General features: G+C 50.0%; 1 protein-coding gene across 1 annotated transcript in view; it reads right to left on the reverse strand.

Annotated features, from left to right (window-relative positions):
- Positions 1–19,513, reverse strand: part of FAM207A (family with sequence similarity 207, member A) — a 33,510-nt gene extending 13,997 nt beyond the window's left edge. Inside the window, exons 1-2 of the mRNA XM_005878928.2 lie at positions 19,273–19,513; positions 7,931–8,039 (exon numbers count right to left, since the gene is read on the reverse strand). Of these exons, the coding sequence (XP_005878990.1) occupies positions 7,931–8,039; positions 19,273–19,410 (247 nt within the window). The 5' untranslated portion in view covers positions 19,411–19,513. The remainder of the gene's footprint in view (positions 1–7,930; positions 8,040–19,272) is intronic.
- Between the last annotated feature and the right edge of the window lie 1,029 nt (positions 19,514–20,542).

Below are 20,542 nucleotides of genomic sequence, written 5' to 3' on the forward strand. Positions count from 1 at the left end.
TATCAACGACATCAACAACATTGTGGGAAAGGACCTGGGCACAGGCAATGAGAGAGAACTACAGGTTATAGCTGATGTGACCGAAGTCATAAAATACAAGGCATCTGGGATACCGACTGTCTCCTCACCACAATGGTAAACACAACCTAACACGCAGGTTTGGGAGGAAAATAAAGCAGGAATCGTTTACCTCCCTCTGTAAGGTCCCAACAGATTAATACGTAAATAAAAAAATAAAGACACAAAAGTACTACAAAAAACACAGATTACAAAACACAAAGAAAACACAGATTTGGCTACACACAATTTTTTTTTAACATATGTATATTTTTGTTGATTTCAGAGAGGAAAGGAGAAGGAGAGAGAGATTGAAACATCAATGATGAGAGAGAATCTTTGACTGGCTGCCTCCGACATGCCCCCCACTGGGGATAGAGCCACAACCTGGGCTTATGACCGGGAATCGAACCATGACCTCCTGGTTCATAGGGTATGACCGGGATTCGAACCATGACCTCCTGGTTCATAGGTAGATGCTCAATCACTGAGCCACACCACCTGGGCAACCACATGCAAACTTAAAACCTCTGCAGAGAAAAAAAATTATGTGAACAAATTCAAAAAATTATGTGCACTACCAATGAGGTAGGGGGAGGGGAGGAGGGGAGACAAACATCTGCAAATAACAAACAGGTTTTTCCTATAGCTCTTCCAAACCAGGAAGAAAAAGCCTAGATGAAAACTAGGAAAAGGACATAAATGGGCCCTTTACAGAGAAACACAGCTAATGAAAACTCATTCTAGCCCCTAGCCAGTTCGGCTCAGTGGATGAAGCGCCGGCCTATGAACTGAAGGGTCCTGGTCAAGGACATGTGCAGGCTCGATGCCTGGCCCTGGTCGGGGCGAGTACAGGAGGCCACCAATTGATGTGTCTCTCTCACATCGATGTTTCTCCCTCTCTGTCTCTCCCCGTCCCTTCCACTCTCTCTAAAAATCAACGGAGAAATATCACTGGGTGAGGATTAACAACAAAAAAGCTCATTCTACCAGTAAGAGCACATTTTACAAACCAGACCCCACTGTCCACCCTTCATATGGCAGAGAACCGAGTCTGGAACCGCTGGTACAAACCAGAGGCAGACTTGTGCGCACTGGGCAGAAGCTCCATGGGCAGTGCCTTCACCAGGCAAACTGGCACCGTCTACTGGCATTTCCAATGGCCGCACATTTGCCTCAGCAATTCCACCCCTATGGTTTTATCTGCAAATGTATTCACTCGTGTTGACAGATGTGTGGTCCCGTCATCCCACAAACATCAACACCTGGAAAAGGAACAAGGCCTTCGTGTGCTGACCATCACCAAGCCTATGTGTGGGGAGGTGAGGGCAGGCATGCCCGTGTGCAGGGAGAGGGGCAGAGACGAGACCCCTATGGTGGTGAAGGCCGCACCAAGGCCCTGCACCGAGTTTTCATGCTCACGTGGGCCACATCCCAGCTTACTAACGAGAAGGCAGTGGTATGGGTACCAGCTCAGGAGCCATCAGTGGGTGAGCCCCACAGGGAAACCCCGGGGCGAGAGGACAGCCCAGCATCAGGAAGCCAGAGAAGCAGCCGAACACAGGAGGGCACAGCATTACCCGCTATGGGCATGGCTGGACACAGGTGATCACCAGCAGAGGGTGCAGGTGTATGGTCTGTGTTCCTTGTTTTTCTGTTTTCCAAATTTTCTTCATTATTTATACTGCACACTGACCTCCCAGAGCCCTGATGCAGAAAAGCCAGGAAACAGGCCCCTCCACCACCAAGGAGGAGGCAGGGACCCTCGGGCCCAGCCCCACAGCCACTCATCCTGCTCCAACCCCTTCCCTCTCAAAACACCCAGGCACAGTCCTCCCGGGGTTCCTTCCTTGCCCTTGCCCTTCCCTGCTTCTGTCTGTTAAAAAGAACGGGCTCCACGCAGACCAGGCGAGAGCAGCCCGGCAGCGGGGCCCCTCCCTCCTCCCCCCTATGCCACTGCAGGGTCAGAGCCACAGCATGTCCACGCCTCTGGTCCTGCCCTCGGCCAAGCACACAGGCCTTCAGGCCCTGCTGGCCAGGATGGCCTTGGAGACAGTGGATGACCTCCCCAGGGCCTGGTGGAGGCATTCCCACCAAGGACCTACTCCCCAAAGCAGACACCAGGGCCCAGGAAGCATGCAAGAGCTCACAGCCAGCAGCTGCAACCACAGAGGATGTAGCCCTCTCCGACGGCTAGCAGCACAAACATGGCAGAAACAGGCTCCCAAATGCAGTAAATGCCACCCACTCGACGCCCATCCCCTGTCCTCGGGGACCCACACACAGGATGCCCATCCCCTGTCCTCAGGAGACCCACACACAGCTACAAACAACTCTGAGGCAGTCATTCCCCCTCCACAGCCCCTCTTTGTTGGTTCCCCTTTTACAGCTGGGGGGGGGGGGGGGGGGGGGGGGGGGGGGTGCGAGGAAGGGAAGCGGTCTAAGGGTCTGTACTACCCTGACTGCAAGGCTGGAGGAAAGGTGGAAAACTCCTGAACAACCCCTGGAAAGCCTGAGGGTTCCCCGTGTGCTGGAGCCCGGCCTTCCCCAGCTCCTCTCAGAGCAGGGCCAGACTCTCCAACCTGGGCTCGGCTGTAGAGAGGATGCAGCTTTGCCGCCCTCTGCCGAGCAGTCCTGGGCCTGCACCTGCTTCGGACTCGGTTTCAGAAGGAACCCCTGTGGTGGGTCAGGCACAGCGGGAAGCTCCAGCGTGTGCACAGGGAAAATGCATGCGCAGCACTGTGGTCTGCATGGCACTGTGGTCTGCACGGCCGTGAGGCCCAGAGCTCTCTCCACTAGGGGGACACAGGGGTCTCAGCAGCGGTCCTGGAGACAGAGAAGGCGGGTGCACGCACTCCAGGTGTCCCTGCAACAAGGTCCCTCACCACTTGTCCTTGTCCAGCACCACTGCCACTCACCACTGCCACTTCCCCGAGCTCTCCTGCCAGAGCCCAGCAGACATGCTTCCACTGCCGCCCCCCTGGTGGCCTCCAAGTTGTCCAGCGTGCTGACCGTCCAGCGTACTGCCCACCCAGCATGGCGGCAATGCTGAGGCTCTCCTCCCATACTTCTACTCCTGCCTCCCTAACCAGGCCTGTCCTCCTCCAGTCCCACCCCACCCTGCCCACCTCTCTGGGCATAAGTCTGGGACTAGTGATACCCAGTTGAGGCCGCAGGATGGAGTGCTGGCCTAATACCCCAGGTGCTCATCTGAGAACAGAATGGGCTTACTCTCTGCAACCTTCCAGCATAAAGGAATATAGGACTAGAAGTAGATGGGCAGAGCAGCAATCTGTGTGTGGGAGAAACACACAGCCACACGTCCCCACATAGGAGAGGACACAGAGGCGCGAGGAAGCTGCTTCACAATGCAGGTCCATGAGCCCCGGGACCCTGACACTCAGGGCAAAGCCAAGCTGGCTAGTGGGGGGAGGGGGAGCTGGGCTGGTGGTGGCTGGGGTCATCTGCAGGGGGAGCTGGTGGCTGGGGTCATCTGCAGGGGGAGCTGGGTGGTGGTGGATGGGGTCATCGCTGGGTGGTGGTGGAAGGGGTCATCTGCAGGGGGAGCTGGGTGGTGGTGGAAGGGGTCATCTGCAGGGGGAGCTGGGTGGTGGTGGAAGGGGTCATCTGCAGGGGGAGCTGGGTGGTGGTGGAAGGGGTCATCTGCAGGGGGAGCTGGGTGGTGGTGGAAGGGGTCATCTGCAGGGGGAGCTGGGTGGTGGTGGAAGGGGTCATCTGCAGGGGGAGCTGGGTGGTGGTGGAAGGGGTCATCTGCAGGGGGAGCTGGGTGGTGGTGGAAGGGGTCATCTGCAGGGGGAGCTGGGTGGTGGTGGAAGGGGTCATCTGCAGGGGGAGCTGGGTGGTGGTGGAAGGGGTCATCTGCAGGGGGAGCTGGGTGGTGGTGGAAGGGGTCATCTGCAGGGGGAGCTGGGTGGTGGTGGAAGGGGTCATCTGCAGGGGGAGCTGGGTGGTGGTGGAAGGGGTCATCTGCAGGGGGAGCTGGGTGGTGGTGGAAGGGGTCATCTGCAGGGGGAGCTGGGTGGTGGTGGAAGGGGTCATCTGCAGGGGGAGCTGGGTGGTGGTGGAAGGGGTCATCTGCAGGGGGAGCTGGGTGGTGGTGGAAGGGGTCATCTGCAGGGGGAGCTGGGTGGTGGTGGAAGGGGTCATCTGCAGGGGGAGCTGAGTGGTGGTGGAAAGGGTCATCTGCAGGGGGAGTTGGGTGGGGGTCAGCCTCTAGCTTAGTGGTTCCCCCACAGGAAGTATGGAGCCCCTGCCTGCAAGGGGGATAGAAGGGAAACCGGGGGCAGACTGGGCTCCAAAGGCCGCAAGGCTCTGTGCAGAAACCCTGGCACAATGCCACCAGCAAAGCAGGTCCACCGGGTCCTAAGGCTGCAGGGAGTGTGTGAGCACATCTGCCTGAAGGAGAGGAACACACACAAGCACACGGGAGCCGCACAAGGGACATTCACCCATCAGGGTGATGGACCCACAACCAGGCCAGGCTCACGTGAGTGGGCTCAGCCTCTTCCAGTCCATACCGGCTACAAGGCAGTGGCCTTGTACAGCAGCCGAGACACAGGCATAGTTCTATTTGTGACTCAGCCCAGGGAAAGATGCAAAGGAAGGACGCCTCTGAGCTAATCCAGGCAGACAGGTGCCCTCACCTTCACAGCCCAGCAGGCCACTGAGCAGCCAGGGTATGGATCATCGATACCCCTTTCCACATGACCTGCACCTGCCCAGGCCACCAGCCCAGCTCAGGCCTAGAGACTACAAGACCCACTGTTCCCCCGTAGGATCCAGGCACTGGCCAATAAGGAGGAAGCAAGGCTGAGGAACAACCTAAATCGGAAGAGATGCTGAAGAGGGAGGCTCGGGTAGGGGAGAGGCTGAGACAGTCAGTCACCTGCCACCAGGAACCTGGGGCATCTTGACTCCTTGGGGGCTCCATCGGGAGCTGCAACAGCTGTGACAATGTCTCGCAGAGAACCATCCAGCAGTGCTGGAGGGAGGGCCACCAGGACCCCCATTCCCAGATGGGCTTCAAAGCTCTGAGCTCAGCAAAGGGAGGGGCCGGCACCTACGATGGGGCTTGGCCTCCTTCTGCACTGCATCCTTGTCTGTGAAAGGGGACAGAGTGGGCCAGCCCCTCACTGACATGGGAGTACCGCTGGGATGACCCCAGCCACCACCAGCCCAGCTCTCCCTGGAGATGACCCCCAGCTACCACCAGTAGTGGGCATGACTGAAGGCCAGTAGGACTTCCAGGCAGGCCCACGAAGCACACTGCCCAGCAGATGCCATGCTCATTTGATGCATGAGGAATTAACGGTCCTGGGAAGCCACACAGATGCCCCCAAATCCAACGGCCAACAAAGCAGAGCATCGGGACCTCAGCTTGGCTCCTTTGACTGCAAGCTAATGCTTTGTCCCCTCCACTCCCTCCAAACTGCTCGGGGATACCGGCTGTAGCACAGATGGCTTCTCCTTCAGAGTGTATGCACCACCAACAGCCAGGGCAGCATGCCAACCTGGACCAAGAAGGCAGAGCCCGTTCTATGGAAAGAAAGCAAACTTGGCCCTACAACCAAGGAGAGAAAGGTCGCAGAGGTGACAGGCAGGAGGGGCAAGAATAGCCGCCACAGGGAACTGTCAGGAAACAGCACTGTCAGCTCTCTAGGGAAATAACTTCCTCAGCGATTTTTTAAATCCTAGAAGAGTTTTTTGTATGAAATGGCAAACAACTAACCTCTATAACAGGTAAAGCACTCATCCAAGGTTAAGAAAGGTGATCAGAACTGCCCCAAATACACAGACGAGCCTTAAGAGAATTGGTGAACATACAAAACCCTTGATCGAATTGGTCACCAAAGAAATTTCTGAACAGGGGGGCAGGGTCGGGCTGGAGAGGGTCAGTGAGGGGAAAAAAGGGACGTATGTAATACTTTCAACAATAAATAATTATTTTTTAAAAAAAGAAACTTCTGAAAAACGAGGACTGCTAGGAATCCCCTCTCAGAGGAAACTCTGTGATTGTGAAGGTGAGGGAAGGTCACAGCCTAGATGGAGCCTCACAAACACCTTCCTCATTCATTCCCCCATGATTTACCTTCCCACGGTTTGTGCCCTGCAAGGCTATAAACATACTGTTTGTTGCTAAGATGCTATAGAAGCCAAGTTCTCACCACTCCTTTGAGTTTCTCATCACACCCGTTTCTCCTGGGTGAAGTCACTGCACACATTAATAAACTGCTTTCCCTTGATCTGTCCTTAGTGAATCTAATTTGCAGGATCCCTAGGAGGGGAGAGGGAAAGTGTTTGCTCCCTGCAGTTTCAATGCACAAAGAATGGCAAGGAGAAGCACGTGTATCTCCCCAGTGACATGAAAAAATCCAGAGCAATGATGCAAACAACATAACCCCACAGAAGATGCTTGATATGTCATACCTGTGAAATAATCACATCTTACAACTCTGAGCTGTTTGCAAACGACAGACGGAAACCTGGCAAATGATACTAAAAACCCGGATGCTGCTGAATCCTCCAACAAGAAATAATTAAGAAAAATCCATACATCAGTTCACTAGAGAGCCCCAGGAACACCAAGACTGTTAAAGCAGTAAGACAAAAAGGACAGCTACTTACAACTTTAAAGATGAGAACGTACAGTCAATTAAACCAATGGAAATCGCTGTGCAGGTAAAGTACAGTAGGATTACAGAGACTGAGGCAAACAGTACAGAGACTGAGGCCTGAGTGCTCTTAACAAGGTTACACACCTCTCTTATTTCACATGCTCGGCTGCATATGTGCAGCTCACCAATTCTCTTAAGGCTCGTCTGTGTATTTGGGGCAGTTCTGATCACCTTTCTTAACCTTGGATGAGTGCTTTACCTGTTATAGAGGTTAGCTGTTTGTCATTTCATACAAAAAACTCTTGTAGGATTTTCTCTCCAGGCACGGTGGTGGTGCACCCACCCAGGCCTTGGGAGCTCACTCCACCTCCAGGGCAGTGTGACGGGGACCAGAGCTGCTCTCCTCTTCCAGGGAAGCTCAGCCAAAAAGCTCTGGCCAAGAACTGGGCTGGGTCAGAGAAACATGGTAAAGACACCAGGAGAAGGCAACCAGCAAAATCCAAAATGGGGGAAGTGCAGTCAGAAAAATGCCCTCCCCACATCATAAAAACATGAGGGAAAAGGTTGGGAGGGGGCACTTGTTTGCACCCTGATTCTTACAAACAACTTGATGAGGCGATCAAAAAGGTGTGAGCACTGCGTGTATATTTGATAAGAAATTACTGCTAATCTGTTTAGATGTGATAACAGCATTGTAGATATGCTATTTAAAAAAGAGCCCTTAGGAATAGATACTAAAGAATTCATGAGGGAACCTGTTTGCTTCAAAATAATGCAGTATGTGTGTGTTGAAGATGGATGCTGGGCACAGGGAATTTCTTTATACCGTTCTATTATAGTATATTTTAAATTTTTCCATTAGTAAAAACCTTTTTAAAATATAGTTAGCCATAGCCAGTTTGGCTCAATGGATAGAGCGTCGGCCTGCGGACCAAAGGGTCCCGGGTTTGATTCCCGTCAAGGGTGTGTGTACCTTGGTTGCAGGCTCCTCCCTGGCCCAGGCCCTGGTCAGGCTCATGCAGGAGGCAACCAATCGATGTGTTTCTCTCACATCGATGTTTCTTTCTGTCTTTCCCTCTCTCTTCCACTCTCCCTAAAAATCAATGGAAAAATATCCTCAAGTGAGGATTAAAAAAAGAACAACAACAAGTAGTTAACTGAAATGTGCTCTTGCCAACGCATCTGAACAACTCAAAGCCAGCCAGGCACTGGAGCATGCAAACCCTAAGGTCTCTCACCTCTCCTGACGGAAGCAACACTCCTTGTGTCCAAATCCAGCTTCTGCACCAAGGCACTGGGGTCTATCTTGGTCCTGGCAAAGATGTCCGTGTTCACAAAAGCCCACTCCTAAGAAGGAAAGAAAGAAGACCAGGTAAGACTTGCGCCATGGCTTTGTGGTGAAATGCAAGGCCCGTCACACGGCAGGGAGAGCTCTGGGTGAGAGCCTCCAGATGCACAAGATTGGTACCACGAAGGAGGACCTGGAGAAACCAGCCTCGCTCCCCAGCGAGGAGGCCCCAGGACCCTCGGGAGCTCAGACTCCAGAGCGCTACGGCAGCACCTCCCTGCCCGCCTCACATCACCAGGTGGGCCGTGCTCCTGGTTTAAGAACCATCTTGGACCAGATTCAGGATCTCCTTCCAAACCTCACACCTTCTTACTTGTACAGCCCTCTCCTGTGTCACATCCCTTCCTGCACCTCACACTGTCTCTCCTAGGTCTGTTTCTGACCTGCATTCATCCCTACATCAAAGTTTTAAAACCCTCCACGTCACTCTGCCCATCACACCGTGCTCACCCAGCACACACTCCCCATGCCCATCTGGCTCATTCCAGGGCCAATCTCCAGGACAGGGGCCTCGGGAGGGACCTCAGCACCCACTCCTGGGGAGTCACACACCAAAGGACAGAATGGGGATGATGCAGAAACTCGTCTAAGTGCCAAGAAGGTGTCGGGCTGAGTGCGCCCACCTAGCACCTGACAAAGAAGCTCTGGCTGGCTCTCCGGGACTTCTCAGGAACAGTAAACAAGAGACCTCCGAGAACCCAACGGGGGAACAGCGCTGGAGCATGGGGGACGCAGGGCGGGCGAGGAAGGCCATATCAGCTGACACCTCCCAGCAAAGGGGAGCCCAGGTCACATACATAAATCTGTACACACTGATGCTCAACTTCTCTCTACTCTGTCACTTGGACATTTTCTGCAGTGGTAACTTATCTCTCATAACTTCACATTTTGGAGCTTAATATAAAAGGTACTGATGACACACTGACTGTTTTCCACAAATAACCATGTCATTATGTGACTAGAAATCAGAATTGTTTGTCTATTCCATGTTAAAGTTCAATGACCATACCCCCCACCCCACCCCATCTTCCAAGAAGGTGAGGGCAGAAAACCAGGACTTCCTTCCCCTGCCCCCCTTATTAATACAAGGTCTATGTACTGCTTTTATTGCGAGTCTTATTCTCTTTTCTCCTATTTGGTTCCTTCATGCCTTTCATATTTCAGGCACACCTATCTTGTAGTCTCTAACAATTCCGTTTTCTGACTTCACAGCAGTCTGATTTTGATGCTTGCACTGTCTGCTGACTCTCACTTCTGGTGGGTTGTTTCCTTATGATGTCAGCTGCAGTCTGAGTCTGGCAGGATTTTATCTGCTGAGGGAATCCCAGACCTGGCCAACACAGGGCAGAGTGAGGGTGTGGCAGACCATCTCCCCAAAAACCATTTAACTGGAGAAAAGTTTAAGTCTCATTAAGAACAGAAAGAATTTACGGCATATCAGAAACTACCAAAGAAGCTTTATCCCTTCCCCCAGCTCCCAGTCCATGACTAGGGTTTCACCGGGGTCAGGGGAAAGGGGAGGGGAGGCAGGCTGCCAGCAAGTTCCCCCCACCCCACCCCACCCCACCTTCCAAGAAGGTGAGGGCAGAAAACCAGGACTTCCTTCCCCTGCCCCCCAACCCCTCTTGTTGGGTAGACACTCCACCCTGGGCAGAGCAGGGAAGGTCTAGAACACCCATGTCAAACTCAAAGGCTAACACGGGCCAAATAAACAAGGCTTAAGTTTATGTGGGCCGCAAAAAAACCAAAAGCCTCAATTTTCATAAAAGATTTATTTCGACAGAGACATGCCGAATACAAAGGGCTGAAATAAATGAGTAATCGTTAACATAAAATAGAACATTTTAATAAAAGTTAATATTTTTTCCTTGAACATTAACTTACCAGACACTACATAACTGCACAAATTAATAAGGGTAATGCAAATAAACCTATCTTTCTTGTTCTCCGAAAGCGAAATATTTCCTGTTGCACACATCAAACAAATCAGTACAAGACTAACGACATGGCCATCGGCTGCTAAAATATTCGCTGCTAGTATTAGTGGAGAGAAATGGTGTGCCTGCTTGTAAGGCGCGTAATGAATGCAACACGCTTATAGTAATCAGTCATTAGCGAACGTTGTAATTCATTATTAATAATTATGTATAACAGGTTATTATAAAAATTAAGTTATGAAATCTTTATTAAAACGTTTCTTACATACCATTATATTGGCTGGGCCACAAAAATACTCGTTGTGGGCCACATGCGGCCCGTGGGCCACAAGTTTGACATGCTTGGTCTAGAATACTGGGTCCTGACCCAGCTCTGCAGGGTGGAGCTACTTACAAGCCAAGGAGATTAGGGGCCACCCTCCAGCTGCACTCGCGGAGGGGCTGTCACCAGGGAGAAGCCGCATTGTCCCTGCCCCCTTCTCTAGTGTGGGCACAGAGGTCCTACCACGCAGAGGGTCAGGCTCCAGGAGGGGACTGACTCTATCAGGACAGAATGAGAAGCCCATGCCTAAGGGTGTTGTGGGCATGAGAACCATGCCAGGTCCCCGGATAGTCAAGGCCAGTGGGAGCACAGAAGCCTTGTTATCAGTACATCAGAATGACCGAATGCCGCTCTGGGCATGTGCCTAAACGGAATGTTCAAGGACTCTGAGCCTGGGAATCCTAATCAGACCAAGATGCCATGATGGGTGTAAGTACACATGGTACACTGTGCCCTTCAGTAGCCAATATGATTGATGTAACTATTGGCATGAAGCCTTCTTTGTCTAAATGGCATAAAAGTAGGTTACTGACCAGTCTAGTCGGCTGAGGCGGGAGTGAGAAGAAGTCTGTTGGAGGATGAAGAGAGAGCAGCTGGGATGGAGAGTGAAGAAGTCTGCTAGAGAGAGCAGCTGGGCAGAAGAGACAGGAGAAGCTGCTGAGCCAGAGAGCTCAGGTACCGCTATGATGTTAGACAGTGAGTCTAGGAGGCAGCGTGCGGCTGCTCAGATAATAGCTGTGGGTACAGAGACTGATGCTGCTTTATGGGAAAGATATATGTTCCCCAGCCAGTGTCCGGCTGCATGCCTGTATGGACTTTGCAGCGAGGACTGTTCTTTTTTTTTTTTAATATTTTATTGATTTTTTACAGAGAGGAAGGGAGATAGATAGAGAGTTAGAAACATTGATGAGAGAGAAACATCGATCAGCTGCCTCCTGCACACCCCCCACTGGGGATGTGCCCGCAACCAAGGTACATGCCCTTGACCAGAATCGAACCCAGGACCCCTCAGTCCTCAGGCCGACGCTCTATCCGCTGAGCCAAACTGGGTAGGGCCGTGAGGACTGTTCTTGTCTGGTGGGTATATGGCCACTGGCTTCAGCAATAAAGACTCATTCTTATATACTCACAACCTCTCATGGTTTCTCCATCTACGACCCGGCATTCTAGGAGGTCCAGCCCCAGGCAGAGGGGCTCAGACCCAACACCTGTGACTAGTGAGCAGAGGATAAAGGAGGAACTTGGACTAAGTTCCCAACAGTTAGTATAGTGGGCAGGGTTTGAGAAGAACCAGCCCTGGCATAGTTGGATAGGAGAATTTAGAAGAATACATGGATTCACAGCCACTCAGAACAACTCAGAGCACCGTGCAGGGCTCTGGCTGTGCCCTAGCAGTGGGACACTAGGGATCTGTGCAGCTGTGCAGCTCATAGTGCCACAATACTGGCAGCAATACGTCAGAGCAAGCAGAGTGTAACAGAGAGAACACCACAAAGACAGCCAAGAGCCCTCCTGGGATCAGAGTCAACCCTGGGGTCCAGACTGAACCCCCTCAGTAGCAATCTACTGCGAGCCCTTCCCCATCACAACCACCTCTGGATGGGCACGATGGAAAGCATGCCCCAAGCAAACACAATGCAGGGCGGAAGGCCCTGGGCGCAAGGGCTTAGGTACAGCTCTGAGCTAGCACTGGCTGAACGTCACCTGCTCTAGACCAGGAGCACCCCCAGGAGTGCATCCATGGCAGTCTGCAGGCCAAGGGGCTCTAGGCCATGATGGTTCAGGACCGATCAGAGGGAAACTCAAAGCTGCTAGTCCCTGACTGAAGGTGTCAAAAATGTAAACTCCCAAAGGTAATAGCAGCTATGGGCCCCACGCACATCCAGTGGAGATGGGCCAAAACCTAATGGGACCAAAAGGGCTTTCACACAATCTGACTAGTAAGTGATTTATGCTGATCCAGGTAGCCAGGCAAAAAGATTAAAACAATATGTGTGTGTGTGTGTGTGTGTGTGTGTGTGTGTGTGTGTGTGTGTGTATCTCCTATATAATAAAAGAGAAACATGTAAATTGACCGTCTTTCCAGTCACCAGCCAATCAGGAGTGAGTACACAAATTAACCCGACAAAGATGGTGGGTTAATTTGCATCTACAGGTGCCGGGTGGAGAGCAGAGTGGGAGAGCCAGCAGCTTGGAGGACTTGGCAGAGTGGGAGGCCATGGGATGGAGACAGAGCAGGAAGGGAAAACCAAGGGCGCGGGAGCACCAGGAATTCTGGGAATAGTAGTTCTGGTGGTAGCCCCAGGACCGGAAGTGGAACCCCAGAGCACAGGGAGCACCAGGAACGCTGGAAATGGTAGTTCTGGTGGCAGACGGATCTCAGAGACCAGTGATGGTGAACCTATGACACTCATTTTTTTGGTTGATTTTTCTTTGTTAAATGGCATTTAAATATATAAAATAAATACCAAAAATATAAGTCTTTGTTTTACTATGGTTGCAAATATCAAAAAATTTCTATATGTGACACGGCACCAGAGTTAAGTTAGGGTTTTTCAAAATGCTGACACGCCGAGCTCAAAAGGTTCACCATCACTGTCCTAGACAGTTAATGACCTGTTTGTTAGAATAGAAATTAGCCCAATAGAAAAGTTGGGAAATTAGACCTGGGAGATTTTTCAGAAGTAGACAGAAACACAGCAAGATGGAAAGCGTGAGAAAGCAATGCAGAGGGTCAACGCAGGAGCATTCAACAGCTGACCCAGAGGCAAATAGCAGGGGAAGCGTCAAAGACATCATGACATTGTCTGGAACTAAAGGACTTAATGCTTAGACTGAAAATGTGCACGCAGTGTCCAGCACAATGAATTAAAACACCACAAACCTCACGTAACCCATGACCATAACACGTCGGAACAGCAAGGATAAAAGGAAAATCCTAACAGCAAAAAAGAGAAAAACATCCAAAATGAAAACAATAAGTCAACATCAGTCTATACTCATCAGATCTCCACCAGAAGCAAAGAAAAAAAAAAGCCTCTATTATTCTGTGAGCAACAAACCAAACTGAGTTGGGGTCTCAGAAAATTCGCTCATATGATTGCAAAGACAGAGAGAAATTCCCGCATTGGAGAGGGCTCCCCTGAGAGCTCCCAGATTGGAGGGTACAGGTCAGGCTGAGGGACTCCCACACCCCCCAGTGCACGAATGTTGTGCACCGGGCCTCTAGTGTGTGTGTGTGTGTGTGTGTGTGTGTGTGTATAGAGAGAGAGAGAGAGAAACAGAGAGAGACAGAGAGAGAAAGACAGAGAGAGACAGAGAGAGAGAGAGAGAGAGAGATCCGAGGCTGCACACCAGAGGGAGAGTAGAATAGACTTCACATAATTAGTTGAGAGCTAGGCCAATGCAAACATCAACCCTCTGGGGTGCTACAATGCACTTCCCAAACATCCTGTTTTCCACAACAAAGTCTGATACATGCAGAGAAAAGTGTGGTCCAGGTAGTGGCAGCTGCAGTGAGGGGCCACATGTTGGACTTAAGACTTCAAAGCAGCCATTGCAAGTAAGGCCACAGAACTGAAAGAGACCGTGCCTACAGAACTACAGGAGAGTACAATGACATCTCATCAAACAGACTATCAGGAAGAGAGAAACTATTAAAACATAAAATAAAATCCTGGAGTCAAAAAGTAGTGATCAAAATGAATAATTTCACTCAAGAGATTCAAAACTAGATTTGAGCTGGCAAAGGAAAGGATCAGCAAATTTAAAGAGAGATTGATAGGGATGATGCCATCTGAAGAAAAGAGTGGAAAAGAACAGAGCATGACAGAAAAATCAATAGAAACAAATTTATAGAATAGGCTTGCAGAAGTGAAAACAAAGGCAAACCTGACTGAAATGGAGTGACCAGGCCAGGAGGGGAGATCCAGCCAGTACCCACCTGACATCAATTACAGGAAAATAGTCAATTACAGACTCCAACAGAAGAATCCTCCACAGGAAGGAATCACCAATTACAGGCCCAACAAGAAACGCTGTACACGCTGAACACGGCATCTCCTACAACAGGGGTGGGGAACCTTTTTTCTGCCAAGGGTCATTTGGATATTTATAACATCAAAATTGTCAACTTAAACTGACTCCCCAGCATCTCAGCCCATGAGAAACGTCACCTCCCTGAACTCCCCCTTTTCTCTCATGGCCTTTCGTTCAAAACAACCCTTCTAGCTTTCTCCTTTTTCTCCATAAAATAACTCTTCCACTTTGTTAGACTTGCCTGCAGTTTTTGCTGTAGCTAGCTTTCCAAATTGCAATTTTTTGCTGTTCCCAAATTAAACGATTTTTGCCAGTAAGATAACTTTTATATTTAAGGGCAATGTGGAAAAATGAATGGCTTCTTAGAGTACCTTTAAGCATGCCAACATAAGTAATGGCAGTTCCAGATGAAGGACAGAGAGGGAGATAAAATATTCATAGAAACAATGGTGGAAAACTTGCCAAATTTGATGGAAAACACTAACCTACACATCCAAGAAGCTCAATAAACTCCAAATGGATAACAAACTCCAGACAGAATAAACACAAAAAGATCTACATCAAAGCACAGTACAGTCAAAATACTAACCTTGAAAGCAGTAAAACAAACAAACAAACAAAAACAGAAGAAGATGATTCATCACAATGGAGTGCACCCCTATATGATTAACAGCCGACTCCTCATCAGGAACAATAGAGGTCAGGAGCAGTGGTATGGCATAGGCAAAGTGTTCAAACTATCTTTCCAGAATGAAAGTAAAACAAATACAGTCCCAAATAAATCAACGCTGAGAGAATGCGTTGTTCATAGACTTGCCTTCTAAGAAATACTAAGGACGATTTTTAGGCTGAAAGCAAATGATACCAAACAGTTCAAATCCACAAAAACAAAACAGGGAGTCTAGAAAAGGTAAACACGTAGCTAATTATAAAAGAATAATCATAACTTCAGGCTGGGCTGTCACATATAGAGGAGTGGGCACAAGTAGGTTAAATTGCCAGGCATCATAAGTAAGGATACGAAATAAAATCAAGAAGACAAATAATACAAATAAATAATACAACAATTAACAAATAAGTAATACAAGAATAACTGTGTTCCCTGTATTCACAACTGTAAACCTACTTTTTTCCACCCCTGTACAGATACAATTTGCATAACAATATAGTAGGACAAGGGGTGACAGGGAATGGAGCTGTACAGATTCTATCTTTTACTGGAATTAAGATGTAAATACTGAAATATATCGAGGGCCCTACATCAACCCCTAAAGGATAACCATTGTCAAAGAGTCTCTCCATGACCAAACACTGCTCAAGCTCCCCTGCGATTTCCTCAACCTTTCATAACAGCAAAAGCACAAGCAACAAAGAAAACAGGATAAATTAGACCTCATCAAAATTAAAACCTTTGTGCTTCCAAGGACAATATCAAGAAAGTAAAAAGACAATTCACAAAATTTGAAAAAATATTTGCAAACCATACATAACTGATAAGGGCTTGCCATCCAGAATATATAAAGAACTGTTAAAACTCAACAAAAAGATAAACACAATTTAAATATGGGCAAAGGACATGAACACACATTTCTCTAAAGATATACAAATAACCAACAAGCTCATGAAAAGATACTCAACATCAAATGCAAATCAATGAAATACCACGTCACACCCACTAGGATGACTATAATAAAAAAAGGACAATAACAAGAGTTGGTGAGGAGGTGGAAGAATTGGAACCCTCATGTATTGCTGGTGGGAATGTAAAACGGTACAGTCACTGTGGGAAATAGTCAAGCAATTCTTTTAAAAGTAAAACTCAACATTCCGTACCACCCAGCAATTCCAATCCATAAATCCACTGAAAGCTCTGCACAGGAATGTTCACAGCATTATTCCCAATAGCCAACATTTAGAAACAACCTAAGTATCCATCAACTTATGAATGGACAAACAAAATGTGGTGGGTATGGTACACTACACCCATACAATGGAATGTTTTCCAGCCATTAAAAAAAAAAGACAAAGAAATGAATGCTACAAAAATAATACTATGAGGCACCTCAAAAATATGCTAAGTGAAAAGACCCAGATATAAAAGGCCACATATTGTATACTAGAGGTCCGGTGCACGAAATTCATGCACGGAGGGGGGGGGGCCCCCTCAGCCCGGCCTGCGCCCTCTCGCAATCCAGGACCCCTTGGGGGATGACCACCTGCTGGCTTAGGCCCGAAACTCCCAGGGATCAGGCCCAAGCTGGCAGTCAGACATCCCTCTCGCAGTCCAGGGCTCTCGCACTCTGGAACCCCTCGCTCCTCACCACTCACCTACAGTGGAGGCAGGAGAGGCTCCTGCCACCACCACTGTGCTCGCCAGCCGTGAGCCCAGCTTCTGGCTAAGCAATGCTCCCCCTGTGGGAGCACATTGACCACCAGAGGGCAGCTCCTGCATTGAGCGTCTGCCCCCTGGTGGTCAGTGCACATCATAGTGACCCGTCATTCTGACGTTCAGTTGATTTGCATATTAGCCTTTTATTATATAGGATTCCATTTATATGACATGTGCAGAACAGGTAATCTATTGAGACAGAAAGTAGAAACGTGGTTGCCTCAATTATTGATAATAGGGATTGCTTTTTAGGGTGATGAAAATGTTCTGAAATTTGTAAAAATCACAACTCTGTGAATATACCAAAAAATACCCAGTGAATAGTCCACTTTAAATGGGTGAATTTCATGACATGTTAATTATATATCAATAGTTGTTATAAAATCCAGAACACTGGTACCAGACCCTAGGTTCAAACATCAGCTACTCCATCAACAGTTGAATGTCCTTGTTAGTTTAAACACTCAGCTTTTTCATCTGCAAAACAAGGGTTAGGGAAGTGGGGAAGATATAGTGACTGGCACCTAAAGTGCTCAATAAACATGGCTGGTCTCAAAGTCTTGGTCCACCTGGTCTTGTCGCTTTCCCCCTGCCAGCCCCTTGGTTGCACACTAAATGTTTCCACGGCAGCCCAAGGGTCAGCCACTGATAAACAAAATGTAGTCTACCCATACCATAGAGGGTCATCCTGCCACAAAAGGATGACGCACTCATATACCCAAGGTACAATCTGGATAAACATTGAAAACATGAGAAGTCCAAGAACCCAAACACAAAAACCACATCGATGACTCCATCCATGTGAAATGTTCACAGGAGACAGAAAGTAGATCAGTGGCTGCTCAGGGCAGAGTGGGAGGGGAGGGGTGACTGCTACATGTCAAAGGGACTCTTTTCAGTCCCCTCCTCACTTTTTCATTAACTTTGGAAATTTCCTTCCTATTCCCAGCTCAGTAGGGACTTAAAAAAAAAGTTCTGCCATATTTGTGTGGCATTTATGTTGTGGTGGTGTTACCAGGAAGTGGCCTGGTCCTGAGCAGGTCTGCCTAGGGCCAGCCTGTAGTGTGCGGGTTCTTAACTTCGTGCAAGAAAAGTTTCACAACACGAGTCCAGGTGAATTTCAGAAGACATTTATTAAAGCTGGGGACAATGAAACAAAGGAAGGACTGGGGAAATGAGCCTAGGCTGGTCTGCTTTGGCTTACTAAGAAGTAAGAGAAAGGGGGCCATGGGGACAGGTTCAGGGGGTTTGCCTGAGATGAACTGCCACTGCCCATTGCCGCCCTGGTTGCAAGCCTTATGGGGTCCCTTAGAGTTAAGGATATGCACGCCTGTGAGTAAAAAAAACGGGGGGGGGGGGGGGGGGGGGTGTGTTCCTGAGAGGGAAAGCATGGCACTGGGACCTTTGTTTTGAGGGGATTTTAAGACTGGGAATTTAGAGGAGAATTTCAATAGAATATTCATCAGTTTTATGCTGATATACCAAAATGAGGTTTATTCTCTTAACTTCATCTGTCCTTAGGTATGGTTGGCATTAATGGCACTAACTGGATTTCTGTTACCTGTATCCCTGATTAAGGTGATTTAAGCTAGTTACCTCTGCTTGGGGAGAAGTGCAAACCATCCTATCCTATATAATAAAAGGTTAATATGCAAATTGACCGAACTGGGGAACGACCAGTCGCTATGACGCACACTGACCATCAGGGGGCAGACGCTCAACGCAGGAGCTGCTCCCTGGTGGTCAATGCACTCCCACAGTTGGAGCGCTGCTCAGCCAGAAGCCAGGCTCAGCCAGAAGCCAGCAGCACTAAGGATGTCCAACTGCTGGCTTAGGCTGGCTCCCTGTGGGGAGCGGGCCCAGCCATCAGTTAGCCATCCCAAGGGCTCCCGGACTGATGCAGGCCAGCCTGAGGGACCCCCCCCCCAAGTGCACGATTTTCGTGCACTTGCGCCTCTAATCCCATATAATAAAAGCCTAATATGCAAATTGTCCCCTGGAGTTGAGAGGGAGTTCCACCAGGGGGTAGGCTGGGCTGGCCAGCCAACTGCAGGAAGGGAGGTGGCAGCAGGCAGCTGCTGGGGTCCCTACCCGTGCACAAATTTCATACACTGGGCCTCTAGTTTATTCATAAGTGTGTCCTGGTTGAGGGAAGACAGAATTTACTAGATAGCTGAAACTGCTTGGCACCTTGACTTTCTAGATGGCTGCAAAGTGCTAACTGTCTCCGTTTTCCTGTTCCACTTGCCCTGGCTTACTGGCCTGTCTCAGTGGGAGGTGCCTGGTTCTCGCACACCTCAAGGCTGGGGCAAGTCAACCCTACCAGCCACGTGGGAAGAGCCTGGAGGCCCCACACCTCGCCGTCGGAGGTCACACAGCAAACACCGCGAGGGCAGTCCCCGGGTCGCAAGTGACCGGCCTGGGGAACCACAGGGCCGAAGCCAGCACGGGACCCCCAAAGCTACACAGTGTGGCGCCCCAACCAACCCCCGCAGACCCTACCCCCACCCCAACCGCCCAGGGCCGCCTCCTGGCTCCCAGTTTACCTTTCTCCCGACTCCGCCAGCCGAAGCCTGCGGAGGAGCCCCCTCCTGGACCGGAGGCGCGAGGCCGGGCACGGACTCGGCCGAAAGCCTCACGGCAGCCTGGTGCACGCGGGCCCGCAGCCCCCTCACTTTCCCCATGTCTCTGGGTGAGACCCACAATGGACCGGAAGCCGCGGGGCGCACGAGAGAGAGCCTGCAGGAAGATGCCCGGGCGGAAACTGGAGCCCAGGCAGCTGGGTTCCGATATCCTCCCTGCAGCGGCTGCGCAGTCTCTGGGAAGGGGCGGGGCCGCGGAGGGGCGTGGCCGGAGAGGGGCGGGGCCTTGTGTCCTAGTCCCGCCCGGTCCCCGCCCCCCGGGAACACCCCGCCTCCCAGGCGGATGCGGTCTAATCGCTGGAATCCAGGCAGCCTCATTGTGATTTGGGGATGATGAATATGGAGCTGGATGGAGCAAGCTTGTTGAAAACACACGAGTGTGTTCACCGCACGGCACTTGTGCCTTTCATACAGTCTCGGAGGGAGAAAAAGAATCAGAGGACTGGGTGGGGCCCGCATATTATGAGAAGTGGTGACCTGTCTACAAGGGGAGATCTGAGACTGAATGGATATGGTTGAATCTAAGAGGAGCCCCAATAACCCTTGCCTGAGCGAGACCATTTGTTTTATTAACTGTGACTGAACCTTTACTTCGTGTCCATCTTTTTTTTACAGCATTTCATTTACTCCTCAAAACAATTCCTGGAAATGGGGTGTAACTCGTCTGTTTAAACTGGAAACTACATGGTAGACTAACTTGTTGCAACACACACAAGTCACGTGCTAGGAAACTCCTCCACCAGGCCCTGAGTGAGCCTGCAGTTCACTTTCAGTCTCCTGTGCATCCAGCCCTGAGGGGAAATAAGCTGGTGTGGGTGTGACTTTCATCCTCAAAGAGCCCCTTGTTCTGTTAGGTCCACACAGGCGTCCAGGCTCAGCCAGGAGAGAGGACACACTTCCCCCTCCCCACACAAGGGAGGCCTTGGGTGCCAGCACACAGGATTCCACCCTGTTTAAGAGCCCAGCCGAAACTCAGTACAGAAAATGGGCTTTGGAGAGGAATAGTCAGCCCCACACATAGCCCCAAAAAGGATGAAAAGGTGCTTGCCCTGGTGTGTGGTCCCCCCACTGCAGTCAGCTCTGTTTTAGTTGTTACAGGTCTGTTCAGGGTGTTCAGGACCTGACCTGTGCAGTTCTAAAATGTCCAACATGGATGGGGACGTTTGTAGATGAC

This window comes from Myotis brandtii, unplaced genomic scaffold (assembly GCF_000412655.1).
Source record: "Myotis brandtii unplaced genomic scaffold, ASM41265v1 scaffold577, whole genome shotgun sequence".
Classification (NCBI taxonomy): Eukaryota; Metazoa; Chordata; class Mammalia; order Chiroptera; family Vespertilionidae; genus Myotis; species Myotis brandtii.